Consider the following 12,838-nt stretch of genomic DNA (forward strand, 5'->3'; position numbering starts at 1 on the left):
TCCACAGTAACATCAGTTTTCTTGTTTTTAGACATTTTTTGTTGTATGTCCTCTGAATGATCATTAGAAGTTGAACATTTCTGGCTTTTCTGTCATTGATGTCGACTTAACCAGGTCTGTCAATTTCCCTGCCTCCACGTTTTGAACTAAAATTTAAACAATCTTCATTGGTGGGTAAGTTCAATATGTCTTTACTGGCCGGAGCGATGAATTCGACTAGAAAAGCGTGAAAGAGTGAAGAGATTCACAGCCTCTACTTTGAGAAGTTGCTGTTTGTAAGGGACGAGTCGGTAAAGTCAGACAAAAGCCTTTGTAAAACTCTGCAGGTGCAAAAGTCAAATCATCTCAGACTCATCGCTTGAACAGCAGTGACAACAAAGCCTCTCTGACTTTCTTTACCAAATCTGTGCAGACAACATGCAGCTCAGTCAGGATGAGGATGTGGAAACGAGGCAAAGGGAGCTTCGAACATTGAAACGAGGCGACCAAGTTTCCCTCGCTTCCCTGCAGCTGAACTCTGATCACTTTTCCCATTCCCTCATTTCACTTGAGTGGGTTGAAACCGGAGCCGGCCTGCCGCCTGTCGTGTCATTATAAATGTTTCTGTTGATTCGTTCTTCCTCCAGCATCAGTCATTCATTAATGCGTTTCACAGTCTTAAACATAGTTCATTTTCTGAAGAGTTTGGCGGGTGATAATCACTCCGGGTGATATCTACCGAAGAGACTATATACCACGTCGACTTTCTGTTGCTAATGATTATTTCCAGAAAGTGTATCGTCACCGCGGTAATGAGAAAACTGGAACCAGACGGCAGATGTTTGGGAAAGCGATTGACCTCAGATGGGAAGATTGCGATGCAGCTGCCAGAGATGGTCGCGTCATTGCGCTCAAGTGACTTCCAGTCCCATTAGTCTCATCTCCACATTACCCCGATGTCACCCGGACCCATGTGACACGCGTCCTGAACGCCGCCATGTCTCGCAAAACGTTAAAAGCGACAGCGTAGGCTTGGTTGGTTTTAAGACTAGCAGAATGACTCGAGCAGACTTCTGCAGAGGGTCAGTCGGCTAAGCATTGCATCCTGGCGGCGTACATTTTAAAGGTCCCCAAAAGGCTTGTTATGCAGCAGTTAGACTACCTATAAGAGAATTTATTTCCACTTTTACTGAAATGCCTGCCTCACTGGAGCAGGAAAAGGATTAGAGACGAGACGCCAAACAAACTCAGCTGTAAAACTGTCTCTGATTCCTGTGTGTTTGCTGCCGTGTGCCTTTATTAGCCACAATAAAGTTTCCTCTGGCCTTGAGTCACAGGCCCTGTTGCAGGTTTAGGTACAGAGCTTTACGAAACTCCAGACTGGAAGCGAAAGGAACGAAACACCCTCCAGCAGGAGTTTAGGGCTGTTTTTATGGAGTTCTTGTCACTGACGGAAGAAATCCCACTTCATATAAAGCAGAGAAGCAGACACGTCAGCTCTGACTAATAGGAAAACAGCACAGCCAGGCCTGTAAGAGCATTTCCTGGATATCTGTGTTTACACCGCAGGTGTGGTACAATGAAGATAAAACTGGGCCTGACAGACCCAGATAAGGAAGTTATTATTGTCATGGCGATGACTCATGAGTATTGAGTGGAAATACTCACGGAATGTTTTCCTGAGAGGATCAAATTCAACTTTTATTAGGGAATGTTAAGCTGTTGTTTGTTTTAAAAAAAGTTAAAACTGTCTCAATATTGTGACAGTTTAGTATGAGACAGATAATTTGTGAAAAGATCTCCTCTCAGTTATTATTGAAGAAATGCAGGCGGGTCTTAACGCTGTCAGCCAACCTCATGTACTTTTACCCCCTTACTGCTTCAATTCATTTACAATTTATAGAATAATCAACAACCTATGTTTTTTTCTGTTCAGTAGATTGTTTATTCGAGTATCGCACACACAATAGACTCGTATGCAGAATGGAGAAAATTATGTTCTGGCTTAAATCTGATCATGAGTTTATGGGAACATGATCCGCGGTATGTGTTGAATATAACACAACCGGCATTAAAGGAATATAAAGAAACACCTTCGCCCTATTAAGTACTCTACCAGGGTTTAATGCCCAGGAGCATCAATGAAAAGCGAGTCGCAGTTCATAATATACAATCTTTTTCTTTCTGTTTTGTGTATGGGTGTTATTTTTCAGGTTGAACTGGAAGTCCAAAAATATTTCTGCATCAAGTTTGAAAAACCTAATTTGAGGTGGGAGGGGGAGGGGGTTGTCAAATAAATTTAGAAATGGATGCCAGTTCTTCTACACTTTGGTGCAAAACCATAAAAAGTCATAACATCTCTTTCTAAATATCGACTACCAGCCCCAGCCCCATTCCAGACTTCCTATTTATTCCCCGAACGGAAGAAAATTGGCATTGGGGGAAAGGATCGGCCGCTATCACAGATGGACTGACGGCGGAGAACTGACAGTCTGGAAGCAACGCAGACAAGAGCCAGTGCAAAGGGTTATTGAGGCTAAATGAGGGCGGAGCTCAGTAGGATATTAGGTTAGAGAGTCCAGTTTTAAGGTGGAGGAGGTGGAGGGGGCTGGGAATGACGGCGTGTATCTGTGTGTGTGTGTGTGTGTGTAAGGGGGAAGTGGGGGTGTCAGTGGAGGGGTGGGGTGGTGTTGGGAATTAAAACCATGCCTTCAATCCATCACCAGGCATGGCCTGGACGTCGGGGCAGTGCAGCAACATGTGGAAAGAATTTATGACCTAGTTTTCATTTCCTTGTTTAATGTGATATTGGGTGCTTGAAGAGAGAGAGAGGAGAAAGAAAGGAAGCGAGGAGAGAGGAAGAGGGATTAAGAGAGACAGCGTTTTACCTCCTTGTTTTACAGACGCAAAATAACAGAGAGAGGAAGAGGGAATGAAAATATCGCCGCTGAAGTCCTCATTTCCTGTACGTCTCATTGGGTCTCAGTAACTGCATTAGTATGAATGTCTTCCCCCTGAGCTTCCATCGGTGGCAGGCTGCTCGTCTGGCCGGCTGACCCATCTAAAGGGAAGCCGGAAACCTTGTGACTTCAAATCGAATTCAAATTCTGTCGGATCTGTAACGCGTTGGTGTGCTGAAAAAAATAAAAAATAAAAGCAGTTTGCTGCTTTCATGACTTCCACTGAGACGCAGGACACCGTGCGGTTGGGTCGGCTACCTTATCCTGTTGTTCTCCGCTTTCCTTTGACAGGACTGCGTGTGAAGATTCAAGGGGTGGGCTGCTCTTTCCTGTCATACTCGAGGGTCTTGCTGCATTTATGTTCGGTCGCATGTTTTGGCGGGAAATCAGGAAATCGTTCCCTGCCTGATGCAACCTCTTTTTTTTAAGTGTCGTAATGGGAGTTCGACGGGAAATGTTTTTGTCTGCAGTACCTCACAGCAGAGGCACCTTGGAATCCCCTCACTAGGATTTTATGCGACATTAACACATGGAAATACAGCTAGACGCTAATGTTGAAGCCCAGCTAAAAGCTAATTAAACTAAGTAAGCTAACTAGCTAACTACTGTACTTCACCAATGGCCAACACAAGGCAAACGTAATGGATGTAAAAAATAAAAATAAAGTGGCCTCCTTTTAACTGTTAAGCAATGACTTATTATGGGGTTCAAACTGCTTCTTTCCATGCTCCTAGCAACTGCTAGAAGTACTGCAGTGCTAATACTAGCTAGCTCATATAAAAGAAGTGAAGATGTGTACCGTTTTAATAAAAGTAACAGTGAATATAATTTGCTCTTGGAAGGCTGAATATTACATTTCCAAACAGAAAAATCTATAAGAATTTCAGCCAATGTCAAATTTACAGCTTGGAAAGTCAAGGAAAGTCAAGCTAAATATCCCATATGGCTGCCAGGTGTTAGCAAGTTGTTGGAGTAAATAAACCTGTGATATCTATACACAGTGCCTCTGTTTTATGTATTCCTACCATAAAACAGAGGCATAATCAGTGTGTAGCTAATAGTAGTTAACTTGGTTGCTAACCACAGCAAACGGCAAACCCCAACTGGTTTTCTGCTGCTAGAAGTTGGTGAACTCCAGTTTTGTTTACTGAGCCAAACTGAACATAACATTACATTAATGTCTGATTCCGCAACATACAGTTGTGTTCGAAATAATAGCAGTGCCTTTAGAAAAATGAGTAAATGTCAAAATTCTTCAAAGAAATTGTACTTTAATGAACACAGATACATTGGGGACACAGTACATTCTATTCCAAAGCAAAACAATTGCGCAAAGTCATCAAAACTTAAATGATAATAATAATATTTCAAATAAAGTAAGAAATGGCATGTTCAAAAGAATAGCAGTGTTGCCATCTTTCCTTGGAAACTCAAAAATGTACTGTACAAACAAAGAAATTCTTGATAAGTGAACCTAGCTGAGTATCCTAAACTAATATTTTGTTGCAAAACCACGGTTTCCGATGACTGCTACACATCTGTGGTGCATGGAGTCAACCAACTTCTGGCATCGTTCCACAGGTATTGCAGCCCAGGATAATTGCACTGTATTCCACAATTCCTCAGCGTTTCTTGGTTTTGCCTCATGCACTGCACTTTTAATGTCAGCCCACAAGTTTTCGATGGGATTAAGGTCCGGGGATTGTGCTGGCCACTCCATCAGTTGAATCTTGTTCATCTGGAACCATGCTTTTGCTCGCTTGCTGGTGTGTTTGGGGTCATTATCCTGTTGAAAGGTCCACCTCAAAGGCATTTCCTCCTCAGCATATGGCAGCATGACCTCTTCCAGGATCCTGATGTACTGGAACTGATCCATGATCCCTTGTATGCGGTGAATCGGACCAACACCATAGTATGAAAAACATCCCCATATCATGATGCTTGCACCACCATGCTTAATGGTCTTCAGTGAGTACTGTGGCTTGAATTCTGTGTTTGCAGGGCGTCTGACATACTGCCTGTGACCCTTAGACCCAAAAAGAACAATCTTGCTTTCATCTGTCCACAAGATATTATGCCATTTCTTTTCAGGCCAGTCAATGTGCTCTTTGGCAAATTGTAAACGCTTCTGCACATGTCTTTTTCTCAGCAGTGGGACTTTGCGGGGGCTTCTTGCTGGAAGGTTAACCTCAGTAAGACGTCTTCTGATTGTCACAGTACTCACTGTCAACTGAAGGTCTTGCTTGATCCTCTTGGATCCCATCATTGGCTGAGTCTTCGCCAGTTTGGCTATTCTTCTGTCCATTCGAGGGGTTGTCTTTCTTTTTCTTCCTCGTTTTTCAGTTTTTTGCTCCCATTTCAGGGCATTTGAGATCATTTTAGCTGAACAGCCAATGATTTTCTGCACCTCTTTGTATGTTTTCCCTTCTTTAATCAATTTTTTTATTAGGAAACGCTCATCTTCAGAACAGTGTCTGGAACGACCCATTTTCATTGTTTTTTCAGGAGAAATGCACAGCCAGCATGCCAGTTGTCTTGATCCTTAAATACGGATCACCTGTTAACACCCTTTTTTCCCAGAATACCCTCCCTAATTGATGCCCTCTCTAATTGGACTCACCACTGCTATTTTTTTGAACACACCCTTTTCAGTTAATCATTCAATTTCACAGAATCCACAGTATGCATGGCTGTCCTGTTGGGTTTGTTGGTTTTCTATACCTTTATTTTACCCCCCAGAAACTTATCTGGGGTATAGAGTTTGAAATGTTAATAAAACCAGTGATTTTCTTGCTGCTGTTGAGGCACTGCTATTATTTCGAACACAACTGTATATTCTGCTGTCATTTCTTATGTGGTTCAGTTATTCTGGGGAGAAAGTAGACATCCCATGTTTCTCTTTAAGCGGTGTACACTTTAATGTTTAGCAGGCATCTTAAACACATTTTCTACAATTGATTACATTTTTATTAGTCAAATATCTGGCAGCAGATCTGGTCACGTGTCATTCCTAGACCAAGCTGCAGTAGTTACTTAGTTACCCTATTAGCTGTTGTTAGCTATTGCGGCCTTATGCACATGCCTAGGAACATGCTAGCATTCTAAACCAGCCAATCAAACAAACACAAATCAATTAAATATAACAAGGCCACATGTTTGAACTCCTGTAAAATCAATATTTTAGTGCTCCTGATCCATGTATCTTCTTTAATGCATCTTCTCACCTGTACACATTGTTTTCCATTATAGTATCTTACAAGAATGCATACCTGAACTTAAACCTGGCATGAAAACCTGCAGTGAATATTTCTAATATGAGCTGCATACACTTAAAATGTAAAGCTCCTTCTAGGGTTCTTAACTTGACTTTATTGCCAAACTACTAACTCTCAGATCACAATATCTGAGCTGTAAATCACACTTAGATATTTTCCCCTCCTCCCATTCTTCATCATGTAAAACTAAAACCCATAAATAAATCTAACAGAAAGTCAGTTTGACATCACATGCCATATATTTTTGTGCAATAACCACAATCCTGTCTATGACGGCGTATTATGTATGCAGCTAAATTACAGAAACAAAATAAGACTGGGTTCAGAGGGAGGGGGAAGAGGGAGTGAAAATATCACAGCTGAAATCCTCATTTCCTGTACGTCTCAAAAGTAAAAAAAATAAATTAATTAATATATATATATATATATGAAAAAACCTTTTGAAACAAAAATATTTGAAGCTGAAAAAAAAGATTTGAAACAGATAAAAAAATTGAAACTGAAAAGATTTGAAACAGAAAGATTTTACCTCAAAAAAAGTTTTGAGACTGAAAAACGTTTTGAAACAAAAAGATTAGAAACAAAAAGGATTTGGAACAGATAAAAAAAAATTGAAACTAAAAAAAGATTTGAAACCGAGTTTCAAAAGTAAAACATTTTCAACCTTTGAAACTCAGAAATGTCCTTGTTTTGTCTATAAAATTTCTGAGCCTAATTCTCAAAATCTTCTTGTTTTTCATTGGAAATGTATTCTTTTTTTCTTCTTTTCTATCTACAATCACCCTAATTCACCGTCGTACTAGTGGGCTGCTGCTTAAGCTGCGTTTAATCACCAAACCCTCCAAGCTAACCACCCGATCCGCTCGTCTTCCCACAGGTCTGTTCCTGATTCTGGGTCTGATGTTGTACCCTGCTGGCTGGGGTTCCGACAAAGTTCAGCTGTACTGCGGCCATGACGCCGCCCCGTACCGCGCCGGGCTCTGCTCCATGGGCTGGGCCTTCTACACCGCCATGGGGGGCACCGTTCTCACCTTCATCTGCGCCGTCTTCTCGGCTCAGGCCGAGATCGCCACGTCCAGCGACAAAGTCCAGGAGGAGATCGAGGAGGGCAAGAGCCTGATCTGCCTCCTGTGAGGGCTGGAGAAGCCGCGGCATTGTTTACCACTAAAAATCGACTCTTATTTCGTCTCTTGTTTTGTGTCGATGTGGGAGAAATCTGCAAGTGCCAAGTGTTTTTTTTGTTTAGTTTTTTTTTTTTGTCTTTGCCGTCTTTGTCCCTGTGACACCAGGAGGTGCTGTGTTTGTTATTGTATTCATGTCGTGGCTCTGCTGTCGCCACATGTTCTGTAAATAAATGTGATTATATGTATTTTGTACATAGCTATGATTGCAGAATGATGCTCGGCTTGATCTTGGCTGGCCCGATGACATCACTCTTGCCACTCTTAAAAAATAAATATGTAAAGAAATTGTAACCTGGTGATTTTGTCACCAGATCGTACGGCGACGTATTAGGGCCATTGTAGGTAGGAAAAAAGAGCAAATCTCTGCAAAACACCCCAGAAATTTTCTAGAAAAAAAACAAAACAAAAAAACTTTTGGAACTTTTCTTTATTAAACTCAAAATTCCTGAGTTTTTTCATGTAAAGTTTTGACATTCAATGCTCAAATTTCCAAGTTTTTTGGCCCGAAGCTACTTTTTTAAAAATCAATCTACAATGGCTCTAATGCGCCGTTATAATATCGCGACCAGCAAACCTGGTTCTTTTTGTTTTAACTGTGTGCCACAAGTGAGTATTAACTCATCAAGGGAACCACTACTCAGTCAGAATAAGCAGCCTTTAGCTCAGAGTGGATGTCCTGTTCGAGCTTCCAGAATGTACTATTTGAACGATTCATGTTTTTGTAGACCGCTGAAATGTATTGGTGGGAAGGATTCACTCGGGACTGCAGGAGGACGGTCCAATGGACGCTCTGTGAAGAAGGTTCTGGTCCTCGTTGGTCGGACCGCCTGGAATCCCTGCACAAAAGACTCGGACTGAACGACGAGGACGCGAGGAAATGAAGTATTGCTGTTGTTAGTACTGTCTGGTTTCAGGGAGTTTGTGTGTGCGTATACGTGCGTGCGTGTGTGTGTGTGTGCCAAGTCGAAGGCAGTATCGTATCTGTTCTGATTTGTTTCTGCCAAACTAATAAAGAGAAGGGAAAACTGATGATGTCTGTAGTGGGTGTTTATCTGGTGGTGTGAGGGAGGAGATGCAGCAAGCGGAGCAGCCGGCTCAGCGCCGAGACCTCGGTTTGGCATTGGAGGTGGGAAAGAGGGTAGGGTGTGGGGGGCTTCTCTTTTTTTTTTCCGCCGGTGGGTGATCAGTTTTTCCACTGATGCAGAACTGAAGTGTATGTCTGCGTTTCTGAGGATAATATCACACTTCGTAGTCCGGTATGTCCAACAGCGACATTTGGATCGGTTCTGAAAATATCAATACTCAATCTTTATGCTCTTAAAATCGATTCTCAAATCAAAATATTGGTATGTGTGCCACAAAATGAACACTGCGCTGTCCTTTGACACTCCATCCCCTGGTGAAACATGGTGGTGGCAGTGTGAGGCTGAGAGAGTGCTTTTCTTCAACAGGGACAGAGAGCTAAATATGTCTGCCATAAAGAAGGACTTTGACCATTGGCATAAAAATTTGTTGGGTTTAATATCTCATTTTCTCATTCACTTAAGGTCATGATACAACAGCAGCAAATCTTTAGTGTATTAAACACTAAATACAAAATGAGCCCATGACATTAGCATGAACATACACAGAAAACGCAATAGTTTTTTTTTTTTTGGAGCCCTGGGTTACTGCCCCTGTAAACCCTTTCCAAAGTCTAGCCCAGGCTGCATTGCTGTTTTTGGTTTAAACCTTAAGACACCTTTCAGATCTGTTCTAAACCCGTTCTACCCTGCTTCTTGTCTTTTCTGTGAATGAACACACAAAACACAAGCAGCCTCTTTCCCCAGATGTTCCTCCATCCACACGGCCAGCAGCGAAGCTGTTGGCACGACCCCGCAGCCCCCTTTCCCTCGCCGCAAGCTCAGCTCGAACGGCGTCTGATGACTTCCAGATTGGCCACTTGATGAACCGTGCAATCTGACGAGCGCTGCAGAGAGTCAGGCCCAATTAGCTCCCAGACGCTTTGGGTTGATTTGCAATTTCAGAAAGCGAGGATGAAAGGAGCCAGAGCCTCTGACGCTTTGCTTCTTCTCATACCTTGACGGGAAAGATTTGGACTCACGGCCACACACTGTAGGAGTGAATGATTTAAAAATGACTGAACTTTTAAGTTCAAATTTCCTCTAAGATTTGGACTCGCTGCCACACACTGTAGAAGTGAATGATTTAAAAATGACTGAACTCAGTTTCTTGGGTAATTGTATCTTAAAGTTGCATTTTAGTTACAAATTTCCCCAACATGTAAATGTTTTTACGTGTGAATACAGTGTCACACCATGATCATGAACAAAGCTGCAGTGTTTTAGAAAATCTATATGTATTTGTCATACAGACAAGTACACACTCCATATTTTTTTAAATATTTAGTATAAAATATCTTAACTTACTTGTAACATTAAAGCAAAAACATACAGTATAAGAGCTTATTCCCAGGTATCTACCACGAAATCTAAGAAATGCATACATTTAGTATGTCAAATGCAAATTATTTCACACCAGCACACATTTAAAATAGCACCAAGAAAATATTATGTATTTTCTTGGCATATAGTGCACAATCAAGCAAATATGTTACCTTCAGTTGTTAGAAAAATGCTGTACATATCAAATACGATTCAAAAGAAATTTGACTTCGACATTTAACGCCCTGAAATTGGGTCTCTGTTTCTTTAAGAAGCTCCTCCTCTTTCTGAAACTCCGCCTTCAGGAAGTCATCACAAAATCGCTCCTCTATTAACACTTCAACAACGTTTTCACCAGCATTGCACTGAGAAGTAGCTCCTATAATGAGTTCAGCCGACGCGGAGTTCCAAACTACTAACCATGTTAGATTTCCTTTAATAATTTCTCATTTTCTACAAATGAGAACATTTCTCATTTCTAAATTTCTAACCACAAATTTTTATTTTGGGTTTTTCTTCTTTGGTTTGAGGTTAAAATCTAAAAACCAGATGGTGGACAGTGTGAATGTTACCTCTGTGACCTCTGACCTGCAGCTTCAGCAGATCTCTCCATTAGGAGAAATGAAGTCCCATGAACTGCACGTTATTCTGCCGCAAAAATAATCGGTTTTCACGTTTAACTTTTAATTGTTGTTGAACACGCATAAAATTTGTTACTGATAACTGTAGTAGATGATACTGGTAAGCAGAGGTGTGACCAAGTCACTGTGTTGCAAGTCTCAAGTAAGTCTCAAGTCTCTGTCCTCAAGTCCGAGTCAAGTCTCAAGTAAAGAAGGCAAAAGTCGAGTCAAGTCTCAAGTCAGGAACCTTTAATTTCAAGTCATTTCGAGTCGTTTTTATTTATTTATTTTTTTATAATTTGCAATTATACATAAAATTCAAATAATAGACCATTTGTTCTTTTTAAAATATGTATTTGAGGTTCATTTGTGATCCTCTTATTCATCTGGTATTCTTCAAATCTGTCAGAAGTAAACAGATGTCAGAAAATAAATTACAGCCATTCATGAATTACATTTGACTTCAGTTTACTCCTTCTATTCATAAATAAACATCAACACTACAACAATCATAGTTTGCAAAAAATGAAATAAGTATAAATGAAGTTATCACAAGTAACCTCAGGAAGGTCTGGTGCATTTATTTTTCTGCTTTTATTTCTAAGTATGTTAGTTTCAGTCCTCCGTAAATATGGGACAGATATTCTAAACACAAAATTTATTTGGGACAGTCACTGTATTTGGTCTTTTTTTTTTTCCCAGCAAAGCTATACTACTTGGAAATGGGTTCTGTGCCACATGTGACAGTCACGCCTTAACTTAACAGTCAGTGCATTAAGTCAAAAACAGTTGACTTAATGCACTGACTGCAGTAAACAATATATTGTCAATATAATTTCCCAACGTAGATGTCTTCAAATACACCAACCATCCTTAGATGATACTAGACCCGGCTCATCATCATGATGGGACAGAGAGACTCTGTTCCCTGTGTTCAGGTCCAGAATCTGCTTTCTGTTCCGGAGCCCCGCTCACTATCCACCGGCTTCCTGAGCTAACACGGTGCACATTGTTTGTGGAGGCATTTGAAGGACCGGATTTATGGTAAATCATCACCAATTTAACCCGGAGTACACATGCTAACACGAAGTTAGCTAAAGTCAACTATCTTACAGCAAAAGAAAAGTGCCACCTACCGATCTTTGTGAAGCTTCAAATGCCGGACAAAGTTGGACGTCGTGGCATCTCCATCCGATATTCTCTTCTTGCATGTTTTACAAGTTGCAGTTCGTTTTTTAGTCGAAAGTTCATAACCTACGTAGCCAAAAGAAATTACTCGCGGAAGCATATTCGAGCGGTTATTTCGTATTTCGTTCCCTGAGCTCTGTAGCTTTGCCGCGTTTTTTTAAACGTCCAAATCCTGTTAATTTGATTGGTTGTGCTGCAGCTACGTACACACACATACATAAGGAGAGAGGAAAAACATAGTGACTGCGCATATTGATACGGAGTGAGTGAAATTAATTAATGACGCCACTTTATAAATAATGTGTTTTAAATTTTAAGACTTTGAGTAAAAAATATCAAGTCTTTTCAAGTAAACAGCTTCAAGTCGAGTCAAGTCCCAAGTCAATGGCATGAAAGTCAAAGTCAAGTCCGAGTCTTTGAGCATTTTTTCAAGTCAAGTCTCAAGTCGTGATTTTAACGACTCGAGTCTGACTCGAGTCCAAGTCATGTGACTCGAGTCCCCACCTCTGCTGGTAAGTACAGATTAAGTAGATACAAAAAATAAAGAAAAGGTATTCTGTGATTTAAATACTGAATTTCCTTATTTTAACCCAGCAACATATTTTCACTAACATTTGTCAATATAGCTACAATAAATCATCACTTTAATAATATGTAAGTATGTTACAAAGGTTTATTATAGTGATATATACTAAGACTAAGTTGAATCACTTCCTGCAGTCGTTCGACTGTATTCGCCAAAGCTTTGGCAGCCATCTTTCTTTCACATCACAACTCATTTCCAACCATAAACTTAAGATTCCAACAAGCTAGTTGCATCAAAACGGCACAAAACAAAGAAAAAAACTCAAGATAAAAGAATTTTCAGCAAAGCAGAATCCTTCTCGGCTCATCGCAGTGAATCAAAACAAACCAGCACAGCAGTAGCCAAAGTGCTTTGGCTGTCAGCAACAACCAGCAACAGCACTTACTTAGAGATGTCTTCTGGATCCGCCATCGGAGCAGTTGCTTGACCTCACCTAACTTTAATGAGTCGGGTGGACCCCCAGGCAGCTTGAAGAATCCTCAGCTTGATTGTAGTGGTCGGTTCAGTGTCCATCATCGATCAGCTGACGGTATTAGAGGCCATCTTTTCTCCTCAGATGTTTTAGGGAAGCCAGCTGCCCAACAAACCGCTGCTGAGAGGCC

The 12,838-nt window shown here is 40.9% G+C and overlaps 1 protein-coding gene across 3 annotated transcripts in view; it reads left to right on the forward strand.

The window, feature by feature from the left end:
- Nucleotides 1-8,427, forward strand: part of lhfpl2a (LHFPL tetraspan subfamily member 2a) — a 50,581-nt gene extending 42,154 nt beyond the window's left edge. For all 3 annotated transcript variants that reach the window (XM_032570763.1, XM_032570764.1, XM_032570765.1), the window contains one exon: nucleotides 7,092-8,427. In XM_032570763.1, the coding sequence (XP_032426654.1) occupies nucleotides 7,092-7,348 (257 nt within the window). In that variant the 3' untranslated portion in view covers nucleotides 7,349-8,427. The remainder of the gene's footprint in view (nucleotides 1-7,091) is intronic.
- Nucleotides 8,428-12,838: the final 4,411 nt, after the last annotated feature.

This window comes from Xiphophorus hellerii, chromosome 8, assembly GCF_003331165.1.
Source record: "Xiphophorus hellerii strain 12219 chromosome 8, Xiphophorus_hellerii-4.1, whole genome shotgun sequence".
In the NCBI taxonomy this organism is placed as follows: domain Eukaryota; kingdom Metazoa; phylum Chordata; class Actinopteri; order Cyprinodontiformes; family Poeciliidae; genus Xiphophorus; species Xiphophorus hellerii.